The 16166-nt window shown below is 42.2% G+C and overlaps 3 protein-coding genes across 3 annotated transcripts; 1 reads left to right on the top strand and 2 right to left on the bottom strand.

Annotated features, from left to right (window-relative positions):
- The first annotated feature begins 7768 nt into the window (after positions 1–7768).
- LOC109426475 (senecionine N-oxygenase-like) lies at positions 7769–9124 on the top strand. Its single transcript, XM_019701994.3, has one exon. The coding sequence runs from the start codon at positions 7837–7839 to the stop codon at positions 9103–9105; it is 1269 nt and encodes a 422-aa protein (XP_019557539.3). The 5' UTR covers positions 7769–7836; the 3' UTR covers positions 9106–9124.
- Positions 9125–9472: 348 nt separating this feature from the next.
- Positions 9473–11606, bottom strand: LOC115267897 (uncharacterized). The gene is made up of 2 exons (XM_029875509.2): positions 10450–11606; positions 9473–10385 (listed from the first exon to the last, which is right to left on the bottom strand). Exons 1-2 carry the CDS (start codon positions 10837–10839, stop codon positions 9510–9512), a joined length of 1266 nt encoding a protein of 421 aa, XP_029731369.2. The 5' UTR covers positions 10840–11606; the 3' UTR covers positions 9473–9509.
- Positions 11607–13193: 1587 nt separating this feature from the next.
- On the bottom strand, positions 13194–14650 carry LOC109408978 (senecionine N-oxygenase; the record flags this gene model as incomplete). Its single annotated transcript, XM_019682372.3, is given in 2 exon segments — positions 13194–14062; positions 14125–14650. Coding segments are annotated over 2 exon segments (1239 nt in total), but the record flags the coding sequence as incomplete, so codon positions are not given.
- Between the last annotated feature and the right edge of the window lie 1516 nt (positions 14651–16166).

Genomic DNA, 16166 nt, shown 5'->3' with positions numbered 1-16166 from the left:
ATTCCTTGAAGAATCTCTGAAGGAATTTCTGGAAGAATTTCTTCTGGAGGAATAACCGAAGTAATCTAGTAATCCCTGGAGCATTTCCTAGAAGAGCCCCTGGAAAAACTCCTGAAGAAACCCCAGAAGGAATTCCTGAAGATTTCCTTGATGAAATCTTAGAAGTAATCCCTGGACGAATCTCTGGAGAAATCCTTGGAGGAATCTCTGAAGGAATTCTTGGTGAAATTATTGCAAGAGCCTCTGGAGAAATTGATAGCACAATTGCTTGAGGATTTTTTTTAAGAATCCTTGGAAGAATGCATCGAAGTACGTTTGAAACGAACGTTTCCTGGAGCAATTCTTGGACGCAGCTCTAGAGGAGTCTCTGAAGAATTCCTGGAATAATCCTTGACAGAATCCTTGAGGGAATTCTGGAGAAATCCCTGGAGGAATCCTAGAAGTAATCCATGCAAGTATTCTTGGAGGAATCCCTGGAGAGATTTCTGAAGGATTTTTTGTTTAAATTCCTGAAGAAATTTGTGAGGACAACTTTGTAGGAAACCTTGGAAGAATCCCTGGAAGAATCCACGGAGAAATTTCTAGTGTAATCACAGGAGGAATGTCTGAAGAAATCTCTAAAGAAATTCCTACACGAATCCTTGAAGGAATTCCTAGAGGAATCCTGAAGTAATACCGTGAGCATTCTATAAAAGAATACTTGGAGGAGTTCCTAAAGGAATCCCTGGAAGAATCTCTGCAGGATTCCCTGAATTAATTCATGGAGAAATTCGTAGAAGAAATCTTGAAGGAATCCCTGAAGAAATCTCTGGAGGAATCCCAGGTGAAGTTCTGGAGGTATGCTTGGAGGAGCTCCTGGAGAAATTAATTGAAGAATTCGTGGAGGAATCTCTTAACAAATTAATGGAGGAACCCCTGAAGGTATTGATCAAGGAATCCTGGAAGGAAACCAGGAAGAATCCCTGGAACACCTTCTGGAGGTATCCCTGAAAAATCCTTGGAGGAATTCTGGAGAAATCCCTGGAATCCTAAAAGCAATCTCTGGAGCAATTCTTGGAGGAATCCCTGGGGGAGATATTCCTGAAGGAATTTGTGAACCTAACTTTGAAGGAAACCTTGGAAGAATCCCTGGAGGAATCCTTGGAGGAATTTGTGATGTAATCACCTGGAACATCCTCCTGAAGTAATTAATATCTGGGGCATTCTCTGAAAGAATACTTGAAGGATTCCCTGGAGGAATTCCTTGAGCAATTCCTGGAGGAATATCTGATGGAATCTCTGGAATTTCTGGAGGTATACCTGGAGGAGCTCCATGAGGAATTAATCTAGGAATTGGAATCCCAAAAGCAATCTCTGGAGCAATTCTTGGAGGAATCCCTGGGGGAGATATTCCTGAAGGAATTTGTGAACCTAACTTTGAAGGAAACCTTGGAAGAATCCCTGGAGGAATCCTTCGAGGAATTTTTCCAGGGATTCCTCCGGGAATTCCTCCAGGGATTCCTACGAAAATTCGTCCTCCAGGGACTCTATCAGGCATTCCTTCAAGAAATTCCTTCACTTGTTTTCCATTAATCCCTCAAGGAAATCCTCCAGGAATTCATTCAGGGATTTCTTGAGGAATTTCTCCATTCCCTTTTCCCATAGTTATCCCTGAAGGAGTTCTTGGAGGTAGCCCTGAAAAACTCCTCAAGTAATCCTCGGAGGAAACGTGGAGAATTCCCTAGAGGAATCCCAAGAGTAATTCCTGGAAGAATTTGACAACCTTCCTAATTAATTACGTTGGGAACAGCTCGCTGACGTAGTGTATGTTTGAGGTCAAACATGATCCTAATGCACAATGAGGGTAAAGGAAACCTTATAAGAATCTCTTGAGGAATCTAAAGAGGGATCCCTGAGAGGATCTTTGGAGAAATTCCTGGAGAACTTTGTGCAATACACCTTGGAGTAACCTTTGAAGAATTCTTAAAGGAATCGCTGAAGGATTTTTTGGAGAAATCAATGGATGAATTCCTGGAGGATTCTCTGAAGGAAATCCTTGAAGGAATCCCTGGAAGAATTCCTGGAGGAATCCCTGGAGAAGTTCCTGAAGGAGTTAATCGAGAAATTCGTGGATGAACCACTGGATGATTTGAGGAGAAGCTTCTCGAGGAATAACGGGAGGAACTCCTGAAAGAGTTAATCCTAGAATCTCTGGAGGGCACCTAGAGGAAACCCTGGAGGAAACCCTGGAAGAATCCCTGAAGGAATTCACGGAGGAATCCCTTGAAGAATTTCTGGAAGAATCCCTGGAGGAATCCTATAGAAAACTCCAAAAGGAGTTCATGAAGGAATTCTCGGCGGAATCTCTGGAGGAATCTCCCTGGAAGCAGTTTAAATGGAATTTAAGGGGAGATTCCTGGAAGAATCCTTTGAAAAATTTCGCGAAGAATTCCTGGAAGAACCCCTAGAATAATCCCTGGAAGAATCCTTAGAAGAATCCCTGGAGGAATCCCTGGCATTCTGGAAGATACCCTTGAAGAATTTCTGTTGAAGTTTCTGAAGGAATTTTATGGGAATTAAGTAGAAGGGTAGTATGAGGAATTTTTGGAGGAATGTTTGAAGCAATCCCTTGATAAAATCCTGTAGTTATCCTTTGAGGAGTTCATGGAGGAATCCATAGAGAAATTCTTTCATGAATTCATTGCGGAATCCCTGAAGAAATACCTGGTGCAATTGCTGGAGGAACACCTTAAGGCATCACTGGAGAAATTGATGTAGGAATTCCTGAAGTCTTTCTGGAATTTCTAGGGCAATCCTTGCAGTACTCCTTGGAGGAATTTCTGTAGGACTCTCTGAAGGGAATTCTTTGAGGGGCTTCTGGAGAAATCCATTAAGAAATAGCTGTCGGAATCCTTGGAGAAATTCTTGGAGAAATTTTGAAGGAATCTCTAGAAAAATTCTTAAAGGAATCTCTGGAGGAATTCTTGAAGCAATCTTTGAAGGAATTTCAGGAGGAACTCGTGCAGAAATTTCCAAAGATACTCGTGAAGTTATTCCTGATTGAACTTTTGAAGACGTTCTCGGAGAAACTTCTGTAGAATTTTTCGAATAAAAATCCTCTAAGTATTTATTTTGTATAAATTCTTTCAGGATCTTTTTCAAAGCATTTCCCCACGGATTCCTCCAAGGATTGTTGCAGGGATTTCTCAAAGGATTCTACCAGGAATTCCTCCAGAACTTTCACTAAGCTAAGGATTACTCCAGGAACTTCCCCAGAAATTCCACTTAAAATTCTTCAAGGAATAATGCCAAGGTTTCCTCCAATTATTCCTAACGAAAATCCTCTAGCGATTTCTCCACGAATTCTTCGAATCCTCTAGAAACTTTCCAACCTGGGATTACTTCAGCATCTCCTTCAGAGATTCTATCAGAAACTCTCCCAGGGATTTTACCAAGGTTTCCTCCACAAATTCCTTCAGTATTTTTTCCAAGACTTCCTTCAGGGATTTTTCCAGGCATTCCTTCTCAATTTCCCCCAGAATTATTTGGCAAAATCTCGAGAAAATCATTTTATGTAGGAAAATCGGCAGGATTTCTTGCACTGTTGAAAATGCTTTGACATCCATGTGCACAATTATTCTTTCAGAGAATGCCCCAGATATTAATTACTTCAGGAGGATGTTCCAGGTGATTACATCACAAATTCCTCCAAGGATTCCTCCAGGGATTCTTCCAAGGTTTCCTTCAAAGTTAGGTTCACAAATTCCTTCAGGAATATCTCCCCCAGGGATTCCTCCAAGAATTGCTCCAGAGATTGCTTTTAGGATTCCAGGGATTTCTCCAGAATTCCTCCAAGGATTTTTCAGGGATACCTCCAGAAGGTGTTCCAGGGATTCTTCCTGGTTTCCTTCCAGGATTCCTTGATCAATACCTTCAGGGGTTCCTCCATTAATTTGTTAAGAGATTCCTCCACGAATTCTTCAATTAATTTCTCCAGGAGCTCCTCCAAGCATACCTCCAGAACTTCACCTGGGATTCCTCCAGAGATTTCTTCAGGGATTCCTCCAAGATTTCTTCTACGAATTTCTCCATGAATTAATTCAGGGAATCCTGCAGAGATTCTTCCAGGGATTCCTTTAGGAACTCCTTCAAGTATTCTTTTATAGAATGCTCACGGTATTACTTCAGGATTCCTCTAGGAATTCCTTCAAGGATTCGTGTAGGAATTTCTTTAGAGATTTCTTCAGGCATTCCTCCTGTGATTACACTAGAAATTTCTCCGTGGATTCTTCCAGGGATTCTTCCAAGGTTTCCTACAAAGTTGTCCTCACAAATTTCTTCAGGAATTTAAACAAAAAATCCTTCAGAAATCTCTCCAGGGATTCCTCCAAGAATACTTGCATGGATTACTTCTAGGATTCCTCCAGGGATTTCTCCAGAATTCCCTCAAGGATTCTGTCAAGGATTATTCCAGGAATTCTTCAGAGACTCCTCTAGAGCTGCGTCCAAGAATTGCTCCAGGAAACGTTCGTTTCAAACGTACTTCGATGCATTCTTCCAAGGATTCTTAAAAAAAATCCTCAAGCAATTGTGCTATCAATTTCTCCAGAGGCTCTTGCAATAATTTCACCAAGAATTCCTTCAGAGATTCCTCCAAGGATTTCTCCAGAGATTCGTCCAGGGATTACTTCTAAGATTTCATCAAGGAAATCTTCAGGAATTCCTTCTGGGGTTTCTTCAGGAGTTTTTCCAGGGGCTCTTCTAGGAAATGCTCCAGGGATTACTAGATTACTTCGGTTATTCCTCCAGAAGAAATTCTTCCAGAAATTCCTTCAGAGATTCTTCAAGGAATTCTTCCAGAGTTTTCTCCAGGGATACCTCGAAGAACTTCTCTTGGGATTTCTCCAAGAATTCCTTCAGAGATAACAATGGCAAAAAGAAACTGAAGGAACTCCTCAGTGAATCCCTGGAGGAATTCCTGGGGGATTTCTTTGGGGGATCCATGGAAAAACTAGTAAAAGAATCTCTGGAGGAATCCTTGAAGAAATTCCTGATTGAATCCCTGTGGACGATTTTTATTTGAAATCCCTGGAGAAATTTCTGAAGGAAACTCTGAAGGAATTCCTGGAGCAATTCTTGGTAGAAATCCTGAAGGAATTCTTAGAGAAATTCTTATAGAAATCGCCAGAGGAATTCTTGAGGGTACTCCTCAAGTAATCCCTGGAAGAGTTCCTGGAGAAATCTTTAAAGGAATTTCTTGAAAAATGCTTGCAGGAATTACTAACAAAATCTCTGGAGGCATCACTGGAGAAATTAATGTAGGAATTGCTGAAAAATCACTGAAGAATTTCTGGAGCAATTCTCGCGGGAGCCCTTAGAGAAATTTCTGAAGAATTCCTGGAAAGAGAATTTCTTGAAGAATTCATGCAGGTATTCTTGGAGGAATCTCTTACGAAATTTTTGAAGGTATTTCTGGAAAAGTCCCTGGATGAATTTCTGGAGGATTCTCTAAAGACATTCCTGGAGGAACTGTAAGGGCAATTCTAGAGGAATTCCTGCAGGAAATACTACCGGAACTCATGTTGAAATCCCTAAAGAATTTACTGGAGAAATCCTTGGAGGAATTCCTAGAGGTATTCCTGGAGGAGCTTTAAGAGGAATTATGGAGGAATCCCTAGACGTATTCCTGGAGGAAATTCTGCAGTAATTCCTGTAATTATCTGTGGACAAATGGCCGGTCCTTTGGAGTCCTTTGAGAAATTCTTAGAGGAATCCCTAGAGGAATCTCTGGAGGAGTTCCTGGAGGAATCTCTGGAAGAAGTCTAGAAGAATCTTCGAAGTAATTTTGGAGGAATCGATGGAAAAATTCTTATGGAAAACTTAATTTCATTCAGAAATCCTAATTGAGTATGGCGTTGTTGCTTTTGAAACTTTACAAAACTACAAGCTCCCGAGTGGAGACAGAGCCAGAGCACAAAGTGCTGTGAATATCAGTCATGTTCAATGAGATAGATTTAACATGATCGAAGTTACTAAATCCTGCTCTTACCTATTTGTTGGCGAATGAGTAAGAGCAGGAAGCAGCAAACATCGATCAACGTCAACCTACTTCGCCAAAAAACACTTTTTTGAAACGAATAAATTGCGGCAGCCTTCAGTGGGCTGGGCACGTAGTGCGAATATCAAAAGAAAGAATAATAACGAAAACAATATTCAGCATGGAACCAGGTTTAATATTCGGTGACTTCATGGACGTCTGCGAACACGCTGGCTACACGTGGTTGAAAAAGACATGAGAATATGAAATGTTTGGAAAACCAGGAGGAACAGCGTCCAAACCTGACGAAGATTGTGCTGTACTATACGCTCAAAGCTTCATTAGTTACTTTATAGCCGACAAGGTTACTTCCGGGATCACCAGCTCAATTTTAAAATCATCGCGAACCTCCAGATATCGACAACAACAGTTTTATTCTGGTGTTTCCCATCCCCCAAAACGATGCCGGAATAATAAAGCACCCTAACCAAGCCTCTCAGGCTGATAGCCCCAGTTACTGTCTACCAAAATCCAACCCTCTTCCCGGGATTATCATGAGCATCCCAGAATCATTGGGACTACAAAAAGCATTCAACTGAACACCTTGCCGAACACGCAGCGGCGTCGTTCTTTTCGGTCATGCGCCAGCGCGCCATCCTGTTGTTGTTGTTCGGCGCTGGGAATCAAGTAGCCGTGTGCGCGAAGTAAACATGACGCTTGTTTCGCAGTCACAGTGGGGTCAAGAGAGCTAATATCTGATGCACTTGCTGAAGCAAATTTATGATGCAAAACAGTGCATTCAAATCAAAATTGCGGGAAAATGACAAGAGTTAGGAGTTTGGTGCCAAAGAACGAATTGTAGAGCATTTCAAGGCGCTCAACTTTGTCTAAGGAAAAAAATAAGTTAATTACGCATTTTTCCGAGTAAATCGACAAAAACTGCTAAAAATCCACTTACTTTCCACTTATTTGCTCTTAAAAAGTGAGTAAGTAACAAAAACTTGCATGTTCGAAGATGACGTTCAATAGCAAATTTCACAATCTTTCGAACGGTGCTGAGAGATCTTAAATAAGTTTAACCGTTTTCATGTTATAGCCATTTTATTGAAAGCATTGTCAAAATCATGAAAAGTTCAATAACTCCGTAATGGTTGAGATTTGACCATATGCGTAGAACAATTTTTTTCATCAAATATCATCCTTAATCACCCCCTAAAATATTCTGGGTAAGGAACCCAACACCCTGTATTTTCAATTTTACCATGGACCCAATTTACAATTAAAAAAGCTTCTGTTAGCAACCGGATTCGAACCAAGAACCTTAAGATTACCAGGCTCGCACGCTACCACTCATCTATCGAACCGGTTGATATGGGAGGAAACAAAACGCACACAAGAAGCGTTTGTTGGTCGACGATAACTTTTTGCCATGCCGTCTTTCAGTGTATCTTCCCATAAGTTCGTACTGGTCTGGGGCTGTACCACCTACGAATTAGTGCGACTCGCTTAACGCATTTGCCCAGAAGACATCGTCGTAGAGTGTTGGTCAACCTCTGGTCATAAATAAACCCACTGCTTATCATTAAACAACTACCATGAGCAAAACTAGATCCGTGAAACAAGGAATGAGAAAAGAATATGGCATTCGTCATTATAAATTTGCTCTGCCGTACAAACAATGATTGTTGTACTGTGAGTTGAGTACTGATTAACTCGTCTCATACCCCCTGGACTATACGCTTCTGTGCTTAGACAAATTCGTGTTTGTCTTATAATTGGCGAATTTTGCTTGCTCATTCAGTAAGTAGCCGCTGATTGTGATGGAGTGTAAACCCAAGTACTGCATCATCGGAGCCGGAGCAGGAGGACTGGCATGTGCAAGACATGCTCTGGACGCTTCAGTAGAGGTCACGGTATTCGAGCAAACCGATAGGATCGGAGGCACTTGGGTTTACACGGACTCCACTGGCCGGGATCAGAATGGAGTTCCAATCCATACCAGCATGTACGAAGGCCTACGAACCAATCTACCTCGGCAGATCATGGGGTTCCCGGATTGGCCAATCGAATCGAACGTGTCGTACGTCAAACAGGAGGAAGTTCTCCGGTGGTTGCAGGATTACGTGGAGGAATTCAAACTGCGGAAGCTCATCAGGTTCGAACACCAAGTGATAAGGGTGTCACCGACCTACAACGATGGCAGCAAGTGGGAAGTGATTGTAAAAGATTTGCGAAACGAGCGATACGATACGTTTGTGTTCGACTATGTGATGGTTTGCAATGGTCACTACTCGTATCCGATGGTTCCGGAAATTGTCGGCAGGGGCAGTTTCCAAGGTTTGCAAATCCACAGCCACGATTACCGTAAGGCTGATCAGTTCCAAGGACAAGATCTACTCCTGGTCGGTGCAGGTTACAGCGCGTCAGATATTGCCATTGCGACTGTTAAAGTGGCAAAGAGTGTAACCATCAGTCATCATAACCCAGATAAGGTTGATTTCGATATTGAGGGTACCATCTCCGTTAAGCCTGGTATTTCAAAACTGACACCAACAGGGGCTATATTCGTTGACGGAACAGAGAAAAACTTCTCGACGATTATCTACTGCACAGGGTATAAGTACACTTTTCCATTTTTGAGTGCCGATTGTGGGATACGTTTGGAGGATAATCATGTGCAGCCACTGTACAAACATGTAATCAACATCAATCACCCAACAATGGCCTTGATTGGCGTACCCTTCTATTGCATCCCAACTCAGATGATGGATCTACAGGCCCGGTTTTGTATGAAGTACTTTACAGGTGAATTGAAGCTTCCACCCAGAGATGAAATGCTGCGGGATATGGAAGCCGATATAGAGTATCGAAGGCGCCGAGGTTTACCCAAAAAATGGATGCATAAATTGTCAGGGGATTTTCAGACAAAATATTATGAAGATTTGGCTAAGACTGCTGAGTTACAACCGATCCGACCAGTAATTATGGCGCTATTTGAAGAGAGTATGCGTCGAAGATTGGCAAGTGTTCAGAATTACCGAGAAGATGACTTTGAGGTGATAAACGATAATGAGTTTCGCGTTTTGTGATAATATAATCTAAAGACAAGATTTGTATTTATTTGTTTCCGAACAGTCAATAGGAATGTCAACTCCACAGACGAACAGACGTAACACTTCGAACATTTTTCGATTCAATTCATAATCACGAAAACATGTTCGCGCAATGCTAAATGAACTGAGTTTGGCCAACCATCAACTAGGTGGCGCGGCGGTAGTGGGCAAACGCTAAACTTTAACAAAAACGATGCAAGTGCCACGGATGGTCAGTTGACCAGCTATCAAATTTTTAAATAGCTTGTTAAATCGGTGTACGATGATAATTATCAGAGTGTTACGTCTGTTTAACTGTGTCATTTCTATCAATCCTTTCACAGAAGAATGATTACACCAATAATCACATCCTCATCATTCATTTATTACCATTCTTTCACCTAATTGACTTTTATAAAATTCTCGTCATCTATGATGCGATAGACATTGTTCCTGTAGTTCATAATATCCAGCTTCTTTTCCCGTACACAAACCGTGTACAGCTTCGTCAATACAGGTTTCAATGGCTCAATATCAGCTATCCGAGCCAGATCATCGTAATAGCGTTGCTGAAGGTCTCCGGAAAGCATGTGCGCTTGGCGCTTCAGAAATCCTCTCCGGGTACGTTCTTCCTCATCCGCCTTGGTATCTGCAGTCATTTCCGCTTCCGATGGTAGTCTTTTGCCTCCACTGAAAAATTTGATACAAAATCTTATCTGCAAATCCACCATCAGGGTGAAACATACACTGAATGGCAATCCAATCACTGACATCGAAGGATGTCTAATATTGATGCAGTGTTTGTACAGCGGCTGCACGTGATTCTCTTCCACCGTAATTCCACAATCCACGCTGAGGAACGGGAAGCTGGTTCTGTATCCGGTACAGTATACAAGAACGTCGCAAATCTGCCTAGTACCGTCGACAAACTCAACTTCGTTTTCGTAGATCCTTGCAATTTCCGGTTTCTGCACAACTTCATCGTAGAAAATGTTCAACCGTTCCGGACACCGATGACTCAGTGCAAGCTGCTTGGCTATTGAAGCCGAAGCAATCGCTACATCCATACCACTGTGGCTTCCTCCAACTACTACCACGTTTTTACCGGCAAAAGGCGCCGGACTCCGATAGTCATGGCTATGCATCTGGCGACCTTTGAACGTTTCATGACCAGGGATCTTCGGTATGAATGGACTGAAGAAGTGTCCATTGCACACGAGAATGTAGTCAAACAGATACGAGTCATAACTATTGGCTTGAAGATCTTTCACTAGCACCTTAAAAAAATACAAGAACTTTTCAGTTAAACACCTTTGTACATCAAGACACCGCATCTCTCACCTCCCATTTTTCACAATCCAACTTCCGAGTCACCCGGATCACATGATGCTCAAACTTGACGTGCTTATGCAGCTCGAACTGTTCCGTAAAATTCTCGATAAACTTCAGCACATCCTGCGACGTTACATAAGACTCCTCCTGCTCTCCGATGGGGAAATCCGGGAATCCCATGATCTCCTTCGGAATGTTCGTCTTCAGCCCCTGGTACATGCTGGTATGAATGTCCAAACCGTGTCTGTCCTTTCCGATTTCATCGGTGTAAACCCATGTTCCGCCCACTTTGCTGGTCTGCTCGAACACCGTCACTTCACCGCCCGCTTCCCGGGCATGTCTAGCGGCGTTGATTCCTGCCAATCCAGCTCCGATGATGCAGTAGGTAGACTTGGCCATTTTCACCACGACTCTCGACTTACCAGGCAACTTGCGTCCTGAACAACGGTACCGGTTAAACTGAACAGTACGACTTTGAGGGTTGAGGTTTTTATCGTAGTGTTTCTTGTTTTATCGAACTGCGAACGCATGGTAAGATCTGGATTAACCGACCAACAGCTGGGGCTACATCCAAATCATGAAGAATGTTTTCGATTATTATTGATTAATGAGCTTCGCTATTGCTCGTGAATTGAATTTGTTTTATTCGACAATTTAGGCTTTGAGATCGATTAAGATAAGAAGCAAGGTCGGCCACGAGATGCAACCGGTAGACGTTTGCTGTGTTAGTTAACGAATAATTCAGCAGACTTCATTTCATAACACGTAGTCCCACGCTAATCGCCAGATTAATGTTATCTTCGATAAATTTGGCGCTGAGTATGACGTGAAAACGATGGACAATCACATGGTGTCCCTTTTCATGTCTGTGATATTTCTATCTATAATGTATTGATTTGTAGCTTATGTGTCTTTTTTTCTTGTCTAAGGCTAGTTCATCCTTCAGGGTGTCTACTACCTGTAAAAACCTGGAAAACCGGGAATTCTCAGGGAATTTCATTTAACAGGGTAAAACCTGGAATACTCAGGGAATATCTTTAAACTAAGGTTCGAATTTTCGAACATTCGGTCGAATGAATTAAAAATAGCGAGCTTCAATACTTGTAGATCTACTCAAAAGTAGAGTCCAAAGACTTAACACAGGCAAAGTTTACTACTTTATTGATTTTAAAAAAGATTTGAATATCTTTCGAACATGAGCTTTTACTAAATATTTGTAGTCAGAACTGCCAAAATAAATATTTTTCCCGCAATAATGAAGATTCTTACTGGTAGCCTGCGGTTCCGTGAAGACCATGAAAATTCTTCCGGATGATTATTTGAAAAGCTTGTTAAATCAAGCAAGAATCTGGATAACCGGGCTAGAGGAGCAAGAGATGGGCTCCTAGTTCTAGCAGATATTATTGGCAAGCCGACAATTCATATAAGATGCTGCAAATTCCATATGGCCGTGGATGAATCCGGAAACTAAAATCCATCTAGAAACTCCGCTATAAGGATTTTTCCAGAAATTTCGTCGGCGTTTGTTTGCAGAACTTCTCTAAAAAATACTCCTTGGAATGTCTCCCAAGATTCGAACAATTCTTTCCGGAATTCTTCCTTGTGAATCTTCCAGGTTTCCTCAATTCCGACCGATTTCTCCTGGAGATTTTTACGGGGATCCTACAGAATTTATTCCAGAAGTTTTCCCGGTTTTGCAGCCAGAGTCGCTCGTGGGATTTCTACCAGAGTTTATCCCGAGATCTCCACAAGATTTTCTCTGATAATGTATCGTAGATATTGTCGTGGAGTTTTTCCTAGGATTTCTGTTGAAGAGTTGCTACAGGAGTCCTTCCTGGGATTTCTCCTAGAGCTCCTCCCGGGATTTCTTCTGAAAATACAATTTCTTCAAAAAATTTTCCTGAGCTTTCTTTTACATTTTCTCTCTGGATTCTACAGAAGTTTCAGCTGAGATATTTCCCAAAGGTTCTTGTGGAATTTCTTGTAAAGTATGATCGAAGATTTTTCTCGGTTTCTCGCAGAAAATTCCTTCCGCTGTTGGTCCTAGGATGTCAGAGTTTTCTGAATTTACCCTGGACTTTCTCCTATTTTTTTTCTGTAGTGCCTCTGAGATTTATGCAGGAGATTTTTGCGTGAGTTCTTTTAGAACTTTTTCAAGCTTTACGTTGTAGTTGTTTGTCAGATTTCTTGCATTGATCCACCATATTTATTCACAGAGCTCTTCCCGGAAACCGCACAAAAAATAAGCGCGAGATTCTGGATGCCCCTTTTGGTTGCTCTCAGAGTTCTTGCAGGGATTTTTGCAGAAGTTTTTCTTCGGCATGTATCCTGGAATAACTCATGAAATTCCGTGTAAGAAATTTTCGGAGAAATATAAGAAGGAATCCTGGTTGAATCTGGCAAGACTTGTTGGTGAAATCTCAAGATGAACTTCAGAAGCAATCCTAAGAAAAACTGGGACATCTCGGAAAAAAGCTCTAGGAGTAATCGCGTGAGGAAATATTAAGGAAATTCAAGGAGAAAGGCCGCGAGGAAATCCAAGAGAAATGTCGGAAAACTCGACAAGAAATTCTTGTAAGAACTTCTGCAAAAATTCAGAGAGAAACTGTTGAAAGTTATCCTGGAAAACCACTAAGAGTAATTCCTAAAAGAACTATATATAGCGAGAAACTATTAAACATATCGGAAAAACCTTTCGAAGAAACCCCCGGGAGGTACTCCAGCAGAGACCCCATAAAAAACTAATAAAAAAATCCGTATATCATCAAGTCAATATGTTTCTAGTATTCTGTACATCTGAACTTATGCCTTGAACTCAGTGTGTATCTACGATACCATTCTATTTATTAATAACAATTACTTTCTAAATACACGTTAAAACTATTTCGACAGCAAGCTTAATCTTATGCTTACGCATTTCTCACAACTTCCTCAAACGTATTATCATCCACGATTCGGAACATATCATTTCTAAAGTTCAACAAATCGTCATTGAACCGCTGGCTACTTTCATTGTGCAACCGAGTCATCACTGGTTTTATCGGTTCCACATCCGCTGTCCTCGCCAGATCGTCGTAGTATTCTCCCTGCGCCGGTCCCATCATATGGGATTGACTCTTCCGACAGCCCTGCATCCATTTCAACTTCATCTGTTCGTGCATATCGGCCAGCATTTCCTCCTTTGTAGGCAGTTCCTTTTTGCCAGTGTAGTACGTGAGACAGAATCGCGCCTGTAGATCGAACATCTGTGCAGCGCACACGTAATACGGAAGCCCTATGAAGGTCATCGTCGGTTGATTGATGTTAATGCAGTGCTTGTACAGCGGATGAACGTAATTGTCCTCGACGACGACTCCGCAGTTGTTGCTCAGAAATGGGAAGCTGTAGCGATAACCGGTGCAGTAGAGGATAACGGTGAAATATTCCTGGCTACCATCCTCAAATAGGGCACCGTTTTGCGTCAGTTCGGCGATGTCCGGTTTCTGAATTAAATTCGCTGGAAAAACGGTTTTGAATGGTTCCTTTGTGTGGTGACTTAGCGTAACGTGAAGCGCTGTTTTCGAAATCTCCAGTGCCAAATCCATCCCAGACGGACCAGCTCCAACAACCAGCACCTTCTCATCTATTGCGTGAACATAAATTAGAATTATGAATTTCGGAAGAAACTTATCAAGCTATGCCTACCTTTGAAATGATATGGCGTTCTGTAATCGTGACTGTGTAGTTGCTTTCCCTCGAAGAGTTCAATGTTGCGAATGTTTGGTAATCGAGGCGTATGATAATGGCCATTACAAACGAACACATAATCGAAAAAGAATGTTTCCATTTTCTGTTGAGGAAGGTTTTTCACCAGAACTTTCCACTTTTTGGGTGTATCGGCTATATCCACTAAGACCACGTGGTGCTCCAACCGGACGTGCTGCGTAACGTCAAACCTGTTGGCGTACGATTTCAAAAAGTTCAAAATATCCTCCGCAGGAATGTACGATTCCTTTTGTTCAGGGATCGGAAAGTCCGGAAAACCCATAACTTCCTTCGGAAGGTTAGTCCGCAGCCCTTGGTACATGCTAGTGTGGATATCCAGCCCATATTTATCCTTTCCGACCGAATCGGTGTAGTTCCACGTGCCTCCTAGTTGGTCGGTTTGTTCGAATACTATCACTTCCGCTCCGGTTTCCAAAATTCTCTTCGCTGCAGCAAGTCCAGCCGTTCCAGCACCTATCACACAGTATCTCTTTCCGGGATCCATCCCACTCTGATCGCCCAGTGACCCAACTGACCACACGTACTGTTACGAACTAAAACGCGCGAGCGGGTGCACTATTAATTTATACCCATGAAGGCCGATAGAGCTGCAAAAAATTCCACCGTCCCTTATCAACTGCACTCTTTCTCTCCGGCTAACAATGAATGCATTTTGCCCACACGGCGCGATGTCCCGTGTAGTGGTGAAAACTATCAATAAATAAGCAACCGGCTCCGAAGCGCGATTTCATAGACAGACATCGGGAGGATGGCGGTTTGTCTGCCAGTCACCGTAATCTCAAAAGGCAGTAAAGCGGTCAACGCACAATCACATCCAGTGCTGATGATAGTTGATCCGACTACCTTTGTCAACGACGAGCCCGCTTGCCCGGGCTTTGTGATTTGAGCTTGGCTGTTGCAATTGGTAGCCTACCTATAACGTACGAGTGTCTCATGTATATCAAAACTTCCATGGAATATGAGACAACTATGCTCAGAACGGCAGTATGAATGGCCGGTGGGAAGGGAGCGTGTCTTGCTGACTAACAAGGAACAAGATAAACTTATCGCGCTTCTTCTGTTGCACTTATCGACATAATTCAAACTATTATACCTACTGAACCAGTAAAAAGTATAACAACAAGTTGATATTGAACCTCTTCGTTATATGCTGTCACTCTGCCCTTGGGAGTCCTAGTCGATATGAAATTTTAACAACCGGTATCGTGGCATGTTAAGTAATATTTTGAATAGCGTATTGCTGAATGAAAAGATGCACCCAGCTCTTGTATTTTGCGAGAATTTCATAAAGGGTAGTTGCATTACACCAGATTGAAGTTATACGACAGTTTTCGGTTTAAACCTTACAAGCATCAGCTACGTCAGAAAGTGGCAATGTACATGGTTCTCCGACAAAACACGTTGTAAATGCCGATTGGCTCAGAGGGAAGTCTTTCTGAGAGTTCCTGAAATGATTATGAACCCCCGGAAAGATACGGTGGGCAGGCCATGTTGCAAGAATGCTGGACAACATACCTGCAAAGTTGGCGTTCGCTACCGATCCGATTGGCACAAGAAGGCGTGGGGCGAAGAAAGCACGATGAGCGAACCAAGTGGAGCGTGCAGCGTGATCTGGCGAGCATTGGGCATGATTGAGGATGGAGAGCGGTGTTTCTGAAGACATCTCTGAAAGAATCCTGAAAGAAATCTTGAAGTATCTCGGGAGGAATCTCTAAATAATTCTGAAAAGAATACCGGACTCATTTCCTGGAGAAATCCTTACAGTAATCCATGCAGAAGTCTTTCAAATAGTGCCGGGAAAATCCCTGATTTTTTTTTAACGGAATCGCAGGTGGAATCAGTGAAGGAATTCCGACATGGATCTTCGAATGAATCCCGTGAGAATCCCTGATGAAAACCCTGAAAGAGTCTCTAGCAAAAACCGTGGAGATATTTTTAAAGAAATCCCGGCAGTAACTCCT

The sequence above is a fragment of the Aedes albopictus genome, chromosome 3 (assembly GCF_035046485.1).
Source record: "Aedes albopictus strain Foshan chromosome 3, AalbF5, whole genome shotgun sequence".
Lineage (NCBI taxonomy): Eukaryota > Metazoa > Arthropoda > Insecta > Diptera > Culicidae > Aedes > Aedes albopictus.
Note: the sequence above shows the minus strand (reverse complement) of the source record. Positions and strands in the feature narration are given on the sequence as shown.

Coding starts and splice junctions, on each gene's coding strand:
- LOC109426475 (XM_019701994.3), top strand. CDS start 7,837: ATGGAGTGTAAACCCAAGTACTGCATCATCGGAGCCGGAGCAGGAGGA.
- LOC115267897 (XM_029875509.2), bottom strand. CDS start 10,839: ATGGCCAAGTCTACCTACTGCATCATCGGAGCTGGATTGGCAGGAATC. Junction 10,386..10,449: donor TGGATTGTGAAAAATGGGAG/GTGAGAGATGCG, acceptor TATTTTTTTAAG/GTGCTAGTGAAAGATCTTCA.